This window comes from Sardina pilchardus, chromosome 22, assembly GCF_963854185.1.
Source record: "Sardina pilchardus chromosome 22, fSarPil1.1, whole genome shotgun sequence".
Lineage (NCBI taxonomy): Eukaryota > Metazoa > Chordata > Actinopteri > Clupeiformes > Clupeidae > Sardina > Sardina pilchardus.
In genome coordinates this window covers 9,177,744-9,192,425 of record NC_085015.1, presented here as the reverse complement: position 1 = coordinate 9,192,425, position 14,682 = coordinate 9,177,744, and the positions used below count along the sequence as shown (strand labels likewise).

The 14,682-nt window shown below is 39.0% G+C and overlaps 3 protein-coding genes across 3 annotated transcripts; all 3 read right to left on the bottom strand.

Moving 5' to 3' along the window:
- Positions 1-353: 353 nt before the first annotated feature.
- Positions 354-2,931, bottom strand: LOC134070568 (trypsin-1-like). Its single transcript, XM_062526957.1, has 7 exons — positions 2,904-2,931; positions 2,606-2,742; positions 2,291-2,495; positions 1,584-1,758; positions 998-1,272; positions 704-840; positions 354-599 (listed from the first exon to the last, which is right to left on the bottom strand). Exons 1-7 carry the CDS (start codon positions 2,929-2,931, stop codon positions 354-356), a joined length of 1,203 nt encoding a protein of 400 aa, XP_062382941.1.
- An 86-nt stretch (positions 2,932-3,017) lies between these two features.
- On the bottom strand, positions 3,018-5,049 carry LOC134070567 (serine protease hepsin-like). The gene is made up of 6 exons (XM_062526956.1): positions 5,016-5,049; positions 4,758-4,914; positions 4,339-4,607; positions 3,903-4,048; positions 3,444-3,648; positions 3,018-3,178 (listed from the first exon to the last, which is right to left on the bottom strand). The coding sequence occupies exons 1-6, from the start codon at positions 5,047-5,049 to the stop codon at positions 3,018-3,020; spliced, it is 972 nt and encodes a 323-aa protein (XP_062382940.1).
- Positions 5,050-8,108: 3,059 nt separating this feature from the next.
- LOC134070566 (testisin-like) lies at positions 8,109-11,751 on the bottom strand. The gene is made up of 5 exons (XM_062526955.1): positions 11,730-11,751; positions 9,547-9,709; positions 9,078-9,346; positions 8,576-8,721; positions 8,109-8,399 (listed from the first exon to the last, which is right to left on the bottom strand). Exons 1-5 carry the CDS (start codon positions 11,749-11,751, stop codon positions 8,109-8,111), a joined length of 891 nt encoding a protein of 296 aa, XP_062382939.1.
- Positions 11,752-14,682: the final 2,931 nt, after the last annotated feature.

The following is a 14,682-nucleotide window of genomic DNA, read 5'->3' as shown; positions in this document are numbered from 1 at the left end:
AACAGTGCCCTCTGAAGGCACAGTGCAATGTCAGTGGGGAAAGCAAATGGCATATTCATGAAGATAAAGTGAAAGCCCATAGCAGGATATGTCTTTGTTATGGGTCCTTCTTAATGCCAAATTTAGTTGCAGATTTTTGTTATCTTTCCCATACTATACTATATTCCCCACTTAAAAAATAGAAAAATGTCTGAATCTTTGTCATGATTGATATACTCCACAACTAGCCTACTGTTTTTTTGTCACTTGTTTTTATTTTTATTGATAGATGTGTTTATTTAGAGCCAAAAACAAATGTCACAGCCAGTTACTGAAAGAGTTTAACCTGATATTAAACAAGGATTTCTGTTCAATCAGAAGAAAGAAAGGAGGAGAAAAGACAGGATGATGTAGAGGCAGAATGAGCATGTGACTTTGGTCCCACTGCTGAAGCCTGGTGGGTCACTGCTGATGTGGGATTTGATCCAGTCCTCATATTGGGAGACCCTGGTGTAGACTCCAGGTAGGTCAGGTCGAGCACAGCCAAACCCAAAACTAACCACCCCAGACTGGACCCATTCGTTCTTCAGATTCGTCACCATCGGACCACCTGAGTCACCCTATTGAAAATGCAGTAAAACATGTTAAAACATATTATTGATTAGAATTAGGTTTAATAGAATGTTAATAATGAACAATAATATTGAAAGTCAAGCATATGTACCTGACAAGAGTCTTTCCCTCCTTCAGGAAGGCCAGCACATATCATATTTTCTGTGATTGAAGCGCTTAAGAGCTCATCACACTGTTCGTTGTCAACCACAGGAACTTCCACTTGCTGAAGAACATCTGAAATAGACCCTGAAAGAGAAGTGGAATGGAGAGCAGGTAGGAGGACAGCAATTAAAGGGTTAAATATTTCATTTCACTAGAATATTGTAAGTCCATTAGTTATTCTTTATCACTGATATGTATACAATATGATATGTATAAGAATGTATATGATATGTATAAGAACTGTCACCTCCTTCTTCAGTCCTCCCCCAGCCAGTGACCCAGCTCTCTGTTCCCTGGGGGAAAATGCTGCCGCAGGCCGCCAGACAAACAGGTCTGATGTAGTCGGTGAAGGAGACAGCAATGCTCAACCGGAGTAGAGCCATGTCATTGTTAAATGTGGAGGCATCAAAACTAGGATGTAGAATGATCTCAGCCACGGTTCTAGATGCTTCATTTGGATTAGAACCGAACAAGGACTGCCGACCCAGATATATAGTCCACCCACTTGTGCTGTCACTGAAGGGGGAACAGATGAACAGGGAGAACCATTAACTGGATGATAATAGCAGAAGACAAAAGCAAAGTTCTTCAAGTGCATATCACACAGTGGGAACACTTCTCTGTCACCAAATTGTTACCATAAATCACAAGCTGGACAAGTTGATGGACCAGTGTCCAGAAACAATGCCAGAGATATGTATAGATACTGTATGCATACAGTAGATATAATAGACATATCTATGGAGATAACTGTCTGTTGTAGAATGAACATGATCAATATAAACATCAGCAAAGGTCAACTAGTAGAAAGATGCCACATCCCTCACCTTTTGAAGCAGTGTGCTGCAGACAGCACCCACTCCTTGTTGATGAGGGAGCCTCCACACAGTGTTCTTCCTGTCGGAGTGTCTGGTCCAATAAGATTGACCTGCCAGGGCCAGCTCCCTGCAGTGGCGTCCTCTCCTCCAACTATCCTGCTGTTGAGAGGAGCTGTGCCACAAACTACACAGGAGACAAAACAAAACTTTAATGAAGACCAAAGACTTCTGTAATTCACCTGGCTCTCACTCTCTCAGAGAAGAAGGACTCCTACGTCAGATTACTATTCTTGGACTTGTCCGCCTTCAACACCATATTTCCCCAAATATTGGCGAACAAACTGTCTTGACTTAAGGACCATTCACAACAATAACCAACAATAACCAACAATAACGTGTAAGCCAACAATAAGGAAACAATAAGACCAATAATAAGGAAAGTCTCTCCTAGCTGTTGATGAATGTGATGTCTAACATTTGATGGATTCTGTATGTAAATCCTTCATACTCACTGTACTTACTTCTCATAAAAAATGTGATGAGTCAAGTCTATGTGAAATAATTTCATATAGCAACATTAAGTTTGGATAGGTTACAGATAGTAATAACTTCTGCATTCTTCATTTGAATTGAACATGATGTATTATAACAAGTAAAATGTGAACTTCAAAGCATTGTCATAAAGCTGCTGCTCTCAATGATCAGGAGAAACTTACTGTCTGCAGAAGCTATTTCTGTGTTGACCGACACAAAGCCTGGTGGATCACTTCTGATGTGGGAGTTGATCCAGTCCTCATATTGAGAGACCCTGGCGTAGACTCCAGGTAGGTTAGGTCGTGCACAGCCAAACCCAAAACTAACCACCCCAGACTGGACCCATTCGTTCTTCACATTCGTCACCATCGGACCACCTGAGTCACCCTATTGAAAGGAAATGCAGTAAAACATGTTAAAAACAAATATTATTGATTAGAATTGAGGTTTAGAATGTTAATAATGAATCTATAATATTAAAAGTCAAGCATATGTACCTGACAAGAGTCTTTCCCTCCTTCAGGAAGGCCAGCACATATCATATGTTCTGTGATTGAAGTGCTTAAGAGCTCATCGCACAGTTCGTTGTCAACCACAGGAACTTCCACTTGCTGAAGAACATCTGAAATAGACCCTGAAAGAGAAGTGGAGTGGAGATTAGGTAGCTGGACAGCAATTAAAGGGTTAAATATTTCATTTAACTAGAATATTGTAAGTCCATTAGTTATTCTTTATCACTGATATATACAATATGATATGTATAAGAATTTATATGATATGTCTAAGAACTGTCACCTCCTTCTTCAATGGTTCCCCATTCCATGGAGATACTGTAACTGTCTGTTGTAGAATGAACATAATCAATATAAACATCAGCAAAGGTCAACTAGTAGAAAGATGTCACATCCCTCACCTTTTGAAGCAGTGCGCAGCAGACAGTACCCACTCCTTGTTGATGAGGGAGCCTCCACACAGTGAATCTCCCAAAAGATTGACCTGCCAGGGCCAGCCCCCTGCAGTGGCGTCCTCTCCTCCAACTATCCTGCTGTTGAGAGGAGCTGTGCCACAAACTACACAAGAGACAAAACAAAACTTTAATGAAGACCAAAGACTTCTGTAATTCACCTGGCTCTCACTCTCTTAGAGAAGAAGGACTCCTACGTCAGATTACTATTCTTGGACTTGTCCGCCTTCAACACCATATTTCCCCAAATATTGGCGAACAAACTTCTGCATTCTTCATTTGAATTGAACATGATGTATTATAACAAGTAAAATGTGAACTTCAAAGCATTGTCATAAAGCTGCTGCTCTCAATGATCAGGAGAAACTTACTGTCTGCAGAAGCTATTTCTGTGTTGACCGACACAAAGCCTGGTGGATCACTTCTGATGTGGGAGTCGATCCAGTCCTCATATTGAGAGACCATGGCGTAGACTCCAGGTAGGTTAGGTCGTGCACAGCCAAACCCAAAACTAACCACCCCAGACTGGACCCATTTAATGCCGACAGCCATCACCAATGGACCACCCGAGTCACCCTATTGAAAGTAAATGGAGTAAAACATTTAAAAAAAAACAGCTTTTTGTATATATAATGTGCTGGGAGAAATTAGTAAATAGACTTCACTGTTGACTAGTTGCCTAACCAAATATTATTGATTCACAATATTGAAACATCTGGGTGGTCTGAGGGTAGAAGGTATAATATTGAAAGTCAATTCAATTCATATGTACTAGATGTACCAGAGCCATATAGATACATGTATTTATATGGCTCTGATATGTACAGTACCTGACAAGAGTCTTTTCCTCCATCAGGAAGGCCAGCACACATCATATCTTCTGTGATTGGTGGAAGAAGAGACTGTAAGAGGTCAGCACACTGTTCGTTGCCAACCACAGGAACTTCCACTTCCTGAAGAACATTTGAAAGAGACCCTGAAAGAGAAGTGGAGTGGAGAGCAGGTAAGAGGACAGCAACGAAATGGTTAATTATGGGGGTAGGTGTTAAATATTCACTTACTATACTGATGATGAAGTTATATGGTGAAACTGTAGACCTATGTTACTTTTTCTGAACGTTTATTTTCAGTAGACTATTGTAAGTCCATTAGTTATTCTTTTGTCATTAAACCATTAGTTATTCTTGATCACTGATACTGTATGTAAATAGGCTCCTGTGAAATGTTTTAGAATTTACTGTATATGATATGTATTAGAACTGTCACCTCCTTCTTCAGTGTCCCCCCAGCCAGTGACCCAGCTGTCTGTTCCCTGGGAGATAATGCTGCCGCTGGCCGCCAGACAAACAGGTCTGATGTAGTCGGTGAAGGGAACAGCACTGCTCAACCGGAGGAGAGCCATGTCATTCTCCTTTGTGGAGTCATCATAATTAGGATGTCGAATGATCTCAGCCACGGTTCTAGATACTTCATTTGGATTAGAACCAGCCAAGGACTGTCGACCCAGATAGATAGTCCACCCACTTGTGCTGTCACTGAAGGGAGAATAGATGAACAGGAAAAAAACATTAACTGGATGATAATAGCAGAAGACAAAAGTAGAGTTCTTAAAGTTACCATAAATCAGAAGCTGGACAAGTTGATGGAGCAAAGGTCAACTAGTAGAAAGATGCCACATCCCTCACCTTTTGAAGCAGTGTGCTGCAGACAGCACCCACTCCTTGTTGATGAGGGAGCCTCCACATAAGACTGGTCCAATAAGATTGACCTGCCAGGGCCAGCTCCCTGCAGTGGCGTCTTGTCCTCCAACTATCCTGCTGTTGAGAGGAGCTGTGCCACAAACTACACAAGAGACCAAACAAAACTTTAATGAAGACCAAAGACTTCTGTAATTCACCTGGCTCTCACTCCCTTAGAGAAGAGGGACTATTACATCAGATTACTCTTCTTGGACTTCTTGTCTGCCTTCAACACCATTTTCCCCCAATACTGGTGAACAAGCTGTCACGACTTAAGGACCATTCACACCAGGAACAAGAAAGATAAATATAACAATATAAGCTTTCACACTGACCAACAATAGGAAATTCTCTTCTGTTGATGTCTTGAATTTTCCCTTGGGGATCAATAAAGTATCTATCTAGCTATCTAGCTATGTATCTACAGTATGTGATCTATGGTCTAACATTTTTGATGGATTCTGTATGAAAGTCTTCTCATAAAAATTATGACGAGTCAAGGCTAGTGAACTAATTTTATAGCAACATGAAGTTCAGATAGGCTACAGATAGTTCTAACTAGTTCTACATATTCTTCATTTCATTTGATCATTAAGGATTATTGTAAGTAAATTGAACTTCAAAGCATTGCTGTGAAGCTACTGCTCTGAATGATCAAGGGGAACTTACTGTCTGCAGAAGTTCTTTTTCCTATCATGCCAGAGGTGGTGGCTGTTGTCGTAGATCTTACCTCAGGAATGGTATTTCCATTCCCAGGGTTTGTGGTTTCTGGTGTGATATCTGAAGACGTGTAAATTGTAGAGTGACATATATAGCATGAGTAAATAAGATGGAGAAAAATAATAAACGTTTTTTAATTACAGTCTTTTTATTACTTTCAACATGTTTTCAAATATGTTCAATGGTAGAACAAAATATGTCACTCATATGTAAACATTTACAACACTAAAACAAATATAATATCTACAGTACACAATATATAGTATTTACATACTCACATTAACAAGTTAGACCCACATCACACACATACGTATAAAACACACACACATATACTTTACCAGGAAAAGGCGTAGTGATGTTTTCATTTGGAGCAATGGTGACATTTTCAGTACACAAAAAGCCTATAAAATGCAATAAACACAATGCCATTTTAACATTTTCCACATCTGGCAAATGATGAGGACATATTACATGCCAGGTGTCACAGAGTTATAGACACCTGACAGATGTGATACAAACCACCCCAAATAGAAGGGGTTTTTTTTCTTTTTACATCATTTTGTATTTCATTATACCTGATGAGAGTCCATTAGCCTCATTTACATAGACACCCATAGACGTTTACTATACGCTCTATGGCAAGACATCTCTCCCTGATCAGTGTCAATATATCACTCATTCACTCACACCTGCAAAAATATCTATTCCCAAAATCAAAAGTTGAAAATGAGACACTCACAGTTGAAATTCACAATAACAAACGCAGCAAGGATCCATGTTCTTGATGCTTCCATGGCTGCTCAGTGATGGAGTTGAAGTTACCTGCTCTCATTTTCAATCTATATATTGGCACTCCTTTTGGCCACACCTTTAATTTGTCAACATGTGACCTCACAAGTGACTGAAGACATGGTTTGGTATGATATGGGCTGATATTTTGCTTCTTGAGTGTAAGGTTTCACTTTTGATTTTAGTGTTTAAGCATTTTTTTTTTTTTTTTAATAGTAGGCTAAAGGGTAGGCAAGGATGTGCTCTACCTGTATTTGCTTTGGTGTGGAGAGAATAATTTTACAGCAATAGTCATTTTTAATACCTGTGAGATTACATAAAATGTGGAATCTTGAGAAATGTTTCAATACGCAGATCCACACCCACACAAGCAGGATGTTAAAACTTTTCCCACATTATCATTGGAGGACAGGGCTACAGGTTTTTAAGACTGTTTACACACACTTTCAAAACTGTCTCTATTTTTTCAAAACTCTACACACAAAACCCACAATTGCTCACATACAATGCAAATTTCCCCTTGGGGATCAATAAAGTATCTATCTATCTATCTATCTAAATGCCTTCATTCAAAATGACACACAACATTCAACATGTCATAAATACAGTATATTTCTAAAGCAGTGGTTCTCAAACTGTGGTACGGTACGGGTACCACTGGTGGTACGCAGACGGTCTGTTGTGGTACTCAGGGAGTCTCCAAGATTTTTTTATTTAATAAATAATCACTTCAAATTATATAAATACATATCTAATGAAAAATTGTTTTATTTTTCTTGAAAATAACTAAACAAAACAATGCAAAACAGTATGTACAATGTAAAATATATTATTGGCCTACACCACTGTATTTTAATACTGGTCAGAATGGTGGTACTTGGAGAGTCAATTGTTCTCTGAGGTGGTACTCATTGCGAAAGTTTGAGAACCACTGCTCTAAAGCAAACATTCACCTCTCTTTATAAACCTTTTCAACTGCAGAAACAAACATGTGCGTTCCTAAGGCATTTCCTGAGGCACAGAAAACAACATTGAGCCGGTAACTTGGGGACAAAAGACAATTTCTCCATAAAGACGACTTTTTGTAGAGCATTACACTAAAGTCCAATTCATTTTTGTTTCATCTGCAGTGGTTCTGAACATTCCAACTGTAAATCCTCTAGAAACAGATTGAAAGGGTCTATACCTATACAGAGAGCATATCTATTCATAGCCCTATACTAAAGCAAGGATCGGATGTTTACAGTACATTGAGGACTGAGTGTGAATAAGTGGTCCATAAGTGGACCAGTAGTGCCCCCTGGAGGATATCAGAGACAGTGATTGGGGTGCAAGGAGAGATGAGTACAACCTTTTCTTTCCTGTGATAAAGTGATTCAGCGCAAAGACAGACAATAATCTTGAATAATTTACTGACAGCAGTTTTCTGTGTGTTTGACAGTCTGCAGTACCCTACCAAACTGTTATGGATGAGGTGAGAAGCCAGTGCTCTCAATGATGGCTGAGAAAGAGGCTTTGTTTAAGTTTTTAATTTATTTGTATAAGCTGTCTTTGGAAAAGCACTGGTGGTCATTGTTATGATTTTTTTTTAAATAATGTGATCCATGTTGATCAATTTAAGTACGTTTCTGATAGGAAATAAATATGAATCAGTCAGTAAGTTGTTATATTAGCAGAATTGTATTTACTTCAGGAGAAATTTTACAGGAGAATGAGCCTATTGCAATGCAGTTACAGTATATTAGTAATAGACATAATATAGATGCATTTCAAATCAAATCTGTTCAATCAGAGGAGAGAAAGGAGGAGAAAAGAGAAAAGGATGTAGAGGCAGAATGAGCATGTGACTTTGGTCCAACTGGTTGTGGAGGAAGCAAGAGGCAGTGGGGTGGGAGTGAGGACCTGCACAAAGCCTGGTGGGTCACTGCTGATGTGGGATTTGATCCAGTCCTCATAACGGGACACCCTGGCGTAGACTCCAGGTAGGTCAGGTCGAGCACAGCCAAGCCCAAAACTAACCACCCCAGACTGGACCCACACAGAGTCATCTTTCATCACCATTGGACCACCTGAGTCACCCTATGAAAAGAGATGAAAATGTGTGAAGAGTGTCTTTCTGTATATCAATGTGCTTGTTTGCGAGAGAAACAGAATGACTCAAGACAGTAACCAGTCTTAATCATCATCGTCATTATAGGGTGCTGTGACGTTAATCATTTCAAAACAGATCAGTAATGTTGAAGAAATCCAGATACCTGACAGGAGTCTTTTCCTCCTTCTGGAAAGCCAGCACACATCATGTTTTCTGTGATTGCTGTAAATGGCAAGAGCTCAGCGCACACTTCGTTGTCAATCACAGGAACGTCCACTTCCTGCAGAACCCCTGGGTATGGAAGAGGCTCTGAAAGAGAAGAGGGTGTAGTGGAGAGCAGCGAGGGGGGGTTAAGGGGACACGTTTACATAATGGCTGACAATACTGATGATGTTACAGCTGCACAGTTCTGTGAGATTGATAATAGCAAATGTATCATTCAGATTATAAGAGTGCAAGTGTGAATAATTGCTGATACTGATGATATATTTTTCCAAATCAATAAGGCATGTTATTCTTCAGTCTACTTGACCAATATTCCATTGTAACATTTTGCCTAACAGAATTGCCTTCTGTTCAGAGCTCTTGCGATTTTACATTGGAAATGTACAAGCCCATTAGTTGGCTATTGCCGTTCTTGTTAGTTAGTTTAGTGATAACCACACCTTCTTCTTCGATGGCTCCCCATCCAGTAATCCAGCTTTCTGTTCCCCGATGGAGAATGCTGCCACTGGCCACCAGACAAACAGGTCTGATGTAGTCGGTGAAGGTAACAGCACTGCTCAGTCGGAGGAGAGCCATGTCATTATCACTTGTGTAATCATCATAATTAGGATGTAGAATGATCTCAGCCACGGTTCTAGACACTTCATTTGGGTTAGCACCGTATAAAGACTGTCGACCCAGACGGATAGTCCACCCACTTGTGCTGTCACTGAAGGGGAAACAGGTGAACAGGGAGAACCATTAACTGGATGTAATTGTCATTGTGTCATGTGGTCCAGTCACCACGAGTCTTGCCCTCCTTTCACAAAGTCGTGAAAACATTACAGTAACTGTCTGTTGGTGAATACGATCAATATGGGGAGCAACAAACGTGTACTACTGTAGTAGACAGATGCTGTGGCCCCTCACCTGCTGAAGCAGTGTGCAGCAGACAGCACCCACTCCTTGTTGATGAGGGAGCCTCCACACACGTGTTCATCAGCTTCCTCAAGGCTGACCTGCCAGGGCCAGCTCCCTGTGGAGGCGTCTTGCCCTCCAACGATCCTGCTGCTGATAGGAACTGTGCCACACACTACACAAGACAGAAGAAACGTTGATTGTTGGCAGCTCAAAGATCTGTTCATCATGTTTCCTCATATCTTCATTGATAAAATACTGACTGACTGAATGCTGACGCCTCCAATATACAGTCTAAAATATTTTTTTCAAATCAGATTATTTGTGCTTTAAGAGATGAAGATGATGTGACAGCCCAAAAGTAGTGAGATAGCAGCAGTCACATCTGAATAGAATAGACTCTCTGGTTCATCACTTCATTTTATGGTTGACTTGAATGTAGGCACAAGCGGCAATGGCGGGCCCGAGCACCTGCTGTCTGCGACCCGTGACATTTCGTGATCCAACAATGAGCCGTATCAAGCAATGCATGACAAATTTCCACATATTATGACATATCGAAAAAAGCTTCACAATTTAGAATCAACAACATCTCGTCATGATGTATATTTAACATGAATTGGACTAATCGACTAGGAGAATTATGTTAAAATTGATCATGTAATCATGTGATCAGCGCACAAAATCCCAAATATCTCACTTCCTGTTGAGTGTGATCAATGAAATGTACATATGAACGTTGTTTGTTTTGGAGAGTTACACACCCCCTCCAAATTTGGTGTGCAGCTGAAACTATAGGCAAACCAAAGTACGTCATAATTGTTCAGGTGTACATTGCACAACATCCCAAATATCTCACTTCCACTTAGATGTGGTGGCTAATGTACTGAAGCCCTGAACCGCAAGTGAAGAAAAAGAAATTGAGATGTTATCTTGTTATTTCGAGATCATATCTTGTTATTTCAAGATAATATCTCATTATTTCGAGATAATGCACATTATGTAAAAAAATGAGAATTTAAAAAAAAAATCTTTACATTAGTAATTACGAGATACTATCTCGTTATTTCGAGATAACACACTTAGGTAATAAAATATTATTCTTTTTTGCTTTCAGATATTATCTCATTATTTCGAGATACTAAGTTGTTATTTCGAGTTATACCACTGCTTGGTCAAATTTCCTATTGTGATGCGATATTTGGAACGTGCATTACCGCACGGCTATGAAGTAGTTCCTTTTTTTGGGCTTATTACACTTGAATATCAATTCGCCCATGTGAATGTAACGGTAAAAACAGCAACGTTGTATCTAAGACAGCGGCAATATAAACGAAAATGATAGTAGCAGTGGTATAAGCGGGATAATCAACTCCGCGCCCTGTGCGTTTATAGGAAAATAATGCACTTATCGAAGTGTAAAGTCCCCTCCGCCTGCGGCGTCGGGTCCTTATTACCACTTCGAACGTGCATTATTTTCCTATAAACGCACGGCACGTCGTTGATTATCCCTTACATATTATCTCGTTGTTTCGAGACAATATCTTGATATTTCGAGATAATATCTCGTTTTTTCAAGATAACTGTAACATCTCGAAATAACGAGATAATATCTCAAAATAACAACTTAGTATCTTGAAATAACGAGATAATATCTGAAAGTAAAAAAACATATACGTGTTATCTCGAAATAACGAGATAGTAACTCGTAATCTCGAGATATTATCTCGAAATAACGAGATAATATCTGAAGAAAAAAAACAATTTGGAAGATTTTTTTTTAATTATTCTTATTTTTTTTTATTTATGTGTATTATCTCGAAATAATTATCTTGAAATAACAGGATATGATCTCGAAATAACAAGGTGACATCTCAAAAAAAAAATTCTTCACTTGCGGTTCAGGGCTTCCGTACATTTGATTAGAACATCTTAATTAATGTTACTTAAGAAAATATGGCCATTTTCAGACAAGTCCTGTTTCTCATACCCATTTCCAGTTCAAACACCAGTCCTCAACATGAGAAAGAGAAAGACATAGTACACAATTCAAATAAGGAGAAAGTGTATTGACCTTGGATGGCGCTGTAATAGTTCTGCAGTCATTTGATATGCACTTGGGAGTATCTCAAGTCTATTGTCAAAAACTTTGTGTTGAACTTGCTGCTTGGAAATGGAGTAGGACTATAACTTACTGTCTGCAGCAGGGGGTGTCATGGGTCTTGAATCAGGAGTGGCACTAGTTATGTTTTCACGGCTGATACCTTGAGATGGATAAAGTGACAAACATTGCAGAATTAAAAGCATGGATGAATGACAGAAAGAAAATGAATTAATCTCTCTTTACATTGCTTTTACATTGCTAAAAGAAAGGTTTCATTTGCAATTGTGCTGTTTTAATGAATGTGCATGAATTGTAACTGTCTAGACAAGTAATATAAATAAAACAGAAGTTTTGCTGTTTTGATTAGATTTATTTTTACTTTGCCTTATTGAAACTAAGCTGCTACAGTTTGATTGATATTACCTGGAATTGCCAATATGGAATGTGTTTAAAATATAGGCTATATAATGAAAAAAGGAGACATTGAAGGTTGAACGAACATATTTTGAAACATATTTCTCTCAGCACTCACATAAACACACATACATGCCATATTCACAGCAGCACACATGCCACTCATTCAATCACACACACACACACACACACACACACACACACACGCACACACACACACACACACAAACACACACACACACACACACACACACACACACACACACACACACACACACACACACACACACACACACACACACACACACACACACACACACACACAAAGGCCTACACTTTACCAGGACTGGTGATGTTTTCATTTGGGGCGGCAGTCATGGCGTTTTCAATGCCAGAGAAGCCTACAGATGAAATGCAATTTCATAAAATGCAATGACAAAGGCTTCACATGTTTGTGTAAAACAATTGAGACAAATCTGGAGCAGTTAATGTCTTTAAATCATGGAAAGATATCTCTCATCTATCATTTAACACCTGCAATATCTTATCATTATTTCAAATCAAAGTTTAAGACATGAAAATGAGACACTCACAGTTGAAAGTCACGATAACAAACACAAGGATCCATGTTCTTGATGCTTCCATAGCAGACCACTGATGAGAGTCAGAGTGATCAGTTCTTCTTTTCAATATTTATGTTGTGACACTTTCCCTCATCTTCTTGGGCTATGTGATGAATAGCTTTTGACACAATCCCTATTGGTCCAGTCTTTAAACGCAGTAAAGCTGTTCTATCTGTCGCTTTGGTGTGAAAAAGAAGCATTTACTGTGAGGTTCCAGTGTCACTCTGTGTGGTGGCCACTATGGAGCCCATGGGCCACACCCGGCGCCAAGCCTTTGTCCGTGACCGCTTTATCAGGCTCCTGTTGTGTGCCAAATTTCATGAGTTTTCACCCATGGGAATCACCTCAAAAAGGGCAAAGTGCGGCAGGCTACCGCCAACTACGATAATAATCCTTACAGAAATAATATGGCCTTCCCCCTTTCGGTGCTCGGGCCCTAAGAAACACAACATGAGATGACTTCTTTTGTCAAATGGGTGTGTTCCAAAGTATTGTGGGTTGTCGGGAATTAGTATGGGTTGGGTTCCAATGGGTTTTAACCAACCATACAACAATTAGAGTTTAATTAAACAGCAAAAGTGGATTCATAAATAAATATTGAACATGAATAATTTGTAATCAACATTAAGCTATAGCTTGTGGATAATGAAAATACAAATCAATTTAGTAACACATTGATGCATTCGCCTCTGGTAAAGATGAGTACTAGTTCACATGGCATTTCACATTGACAATAATGAGGGAAAAAACAATCCCTTTGCATTCTCCCCTTATTATGCTCACCCCACTAGTTTTCTACAGCATCTTTTTTTTCTGGCATGCTTTTTATATCTTATAATCTTTATAACATTTTATATCTTATGTATCTTTATAACATTTTATATCTTATGTATCTTTATAACCCCTTTTTATCCTTTTGTAAATCTTCCTCACCATCTAGGGGCAAGATATGGAATGGATCCTATATTGTACTTTAAGCTATGGCTTGTTTTGTTTTGTTTTGTTTTGTTTTGTTTTGTTTGTCTGTTTTTTGTTTGCAGTTATTTGTTTTTGTCATTTATTAGAATGTCTTAATTAATGTTGCAACAGTACATATGGGCATGTTCACACAAGCACCTATATTTGTCATGCCCATTTCCTGACTTATCACAGGTCAAACACCTTTCTTCAACCTGGGAAAGACATACAGTCGCACACAATTAAAATAAGGAGAAAGTGTATTAACTGTGGATGGCACTCTTAATGTTTCTGCAGTCATCTGATATGCATTTGGGAGTATCTCAAGTCTACAGTGAATTCAAAAGCTTTGTGTTGAACTTGCTACTTCAAATGATCAGTGGAAATCGAATAGGAGCGTATCTCAAAATTGTGATTTCCTGAGACGCAGAGTGGATTGCTTACTGTCTGCAGCAGTCATGCCTCTTAAATCAGGAGTGGCACGTCTAAGACTAGTTATGCTTTCACGGCTGATATCCTGAGATGGATAAAGTGACAGTGCAGAATTGAATGCTTGACTGAATGGATTCATCACATTGCTTAAAATAAAGATTTCATTTGGAATTGTGCGGTTTTAATGAATGTTCATGAATTGTAAATTCCAAGTAAATCAAACTGAAGTTTTGCTTTTTTGATTAGATTTATTTTTACTTAGGCTAATTAAACTTAACCTGCTCCAGTTTGATTGCTATCTGGAATGACCAATACAAAGGAATGTGCTATAGACTGATGTAAAAATGAACAATGAAGGTTGAGCGAATTTAGAACAAACAGTCACTCAGCACTCATATAAAAACAGCCTACATAGACATGCCATATTCCATGTCTATAGCTGAACACCTGCAATAACACCTCGGCCTATTATTATTTGAAATAATAAGTTTAAGAAAATGAGACACTCAGTTGACACTTAACCTGTTGAGGGGTACGGTCACAAATATGTGATTAGAATGTTCGGTGAACTGAGAGTTCTGCATTATGATGAGACCCTCCGAGATTTTCCCCACAGAC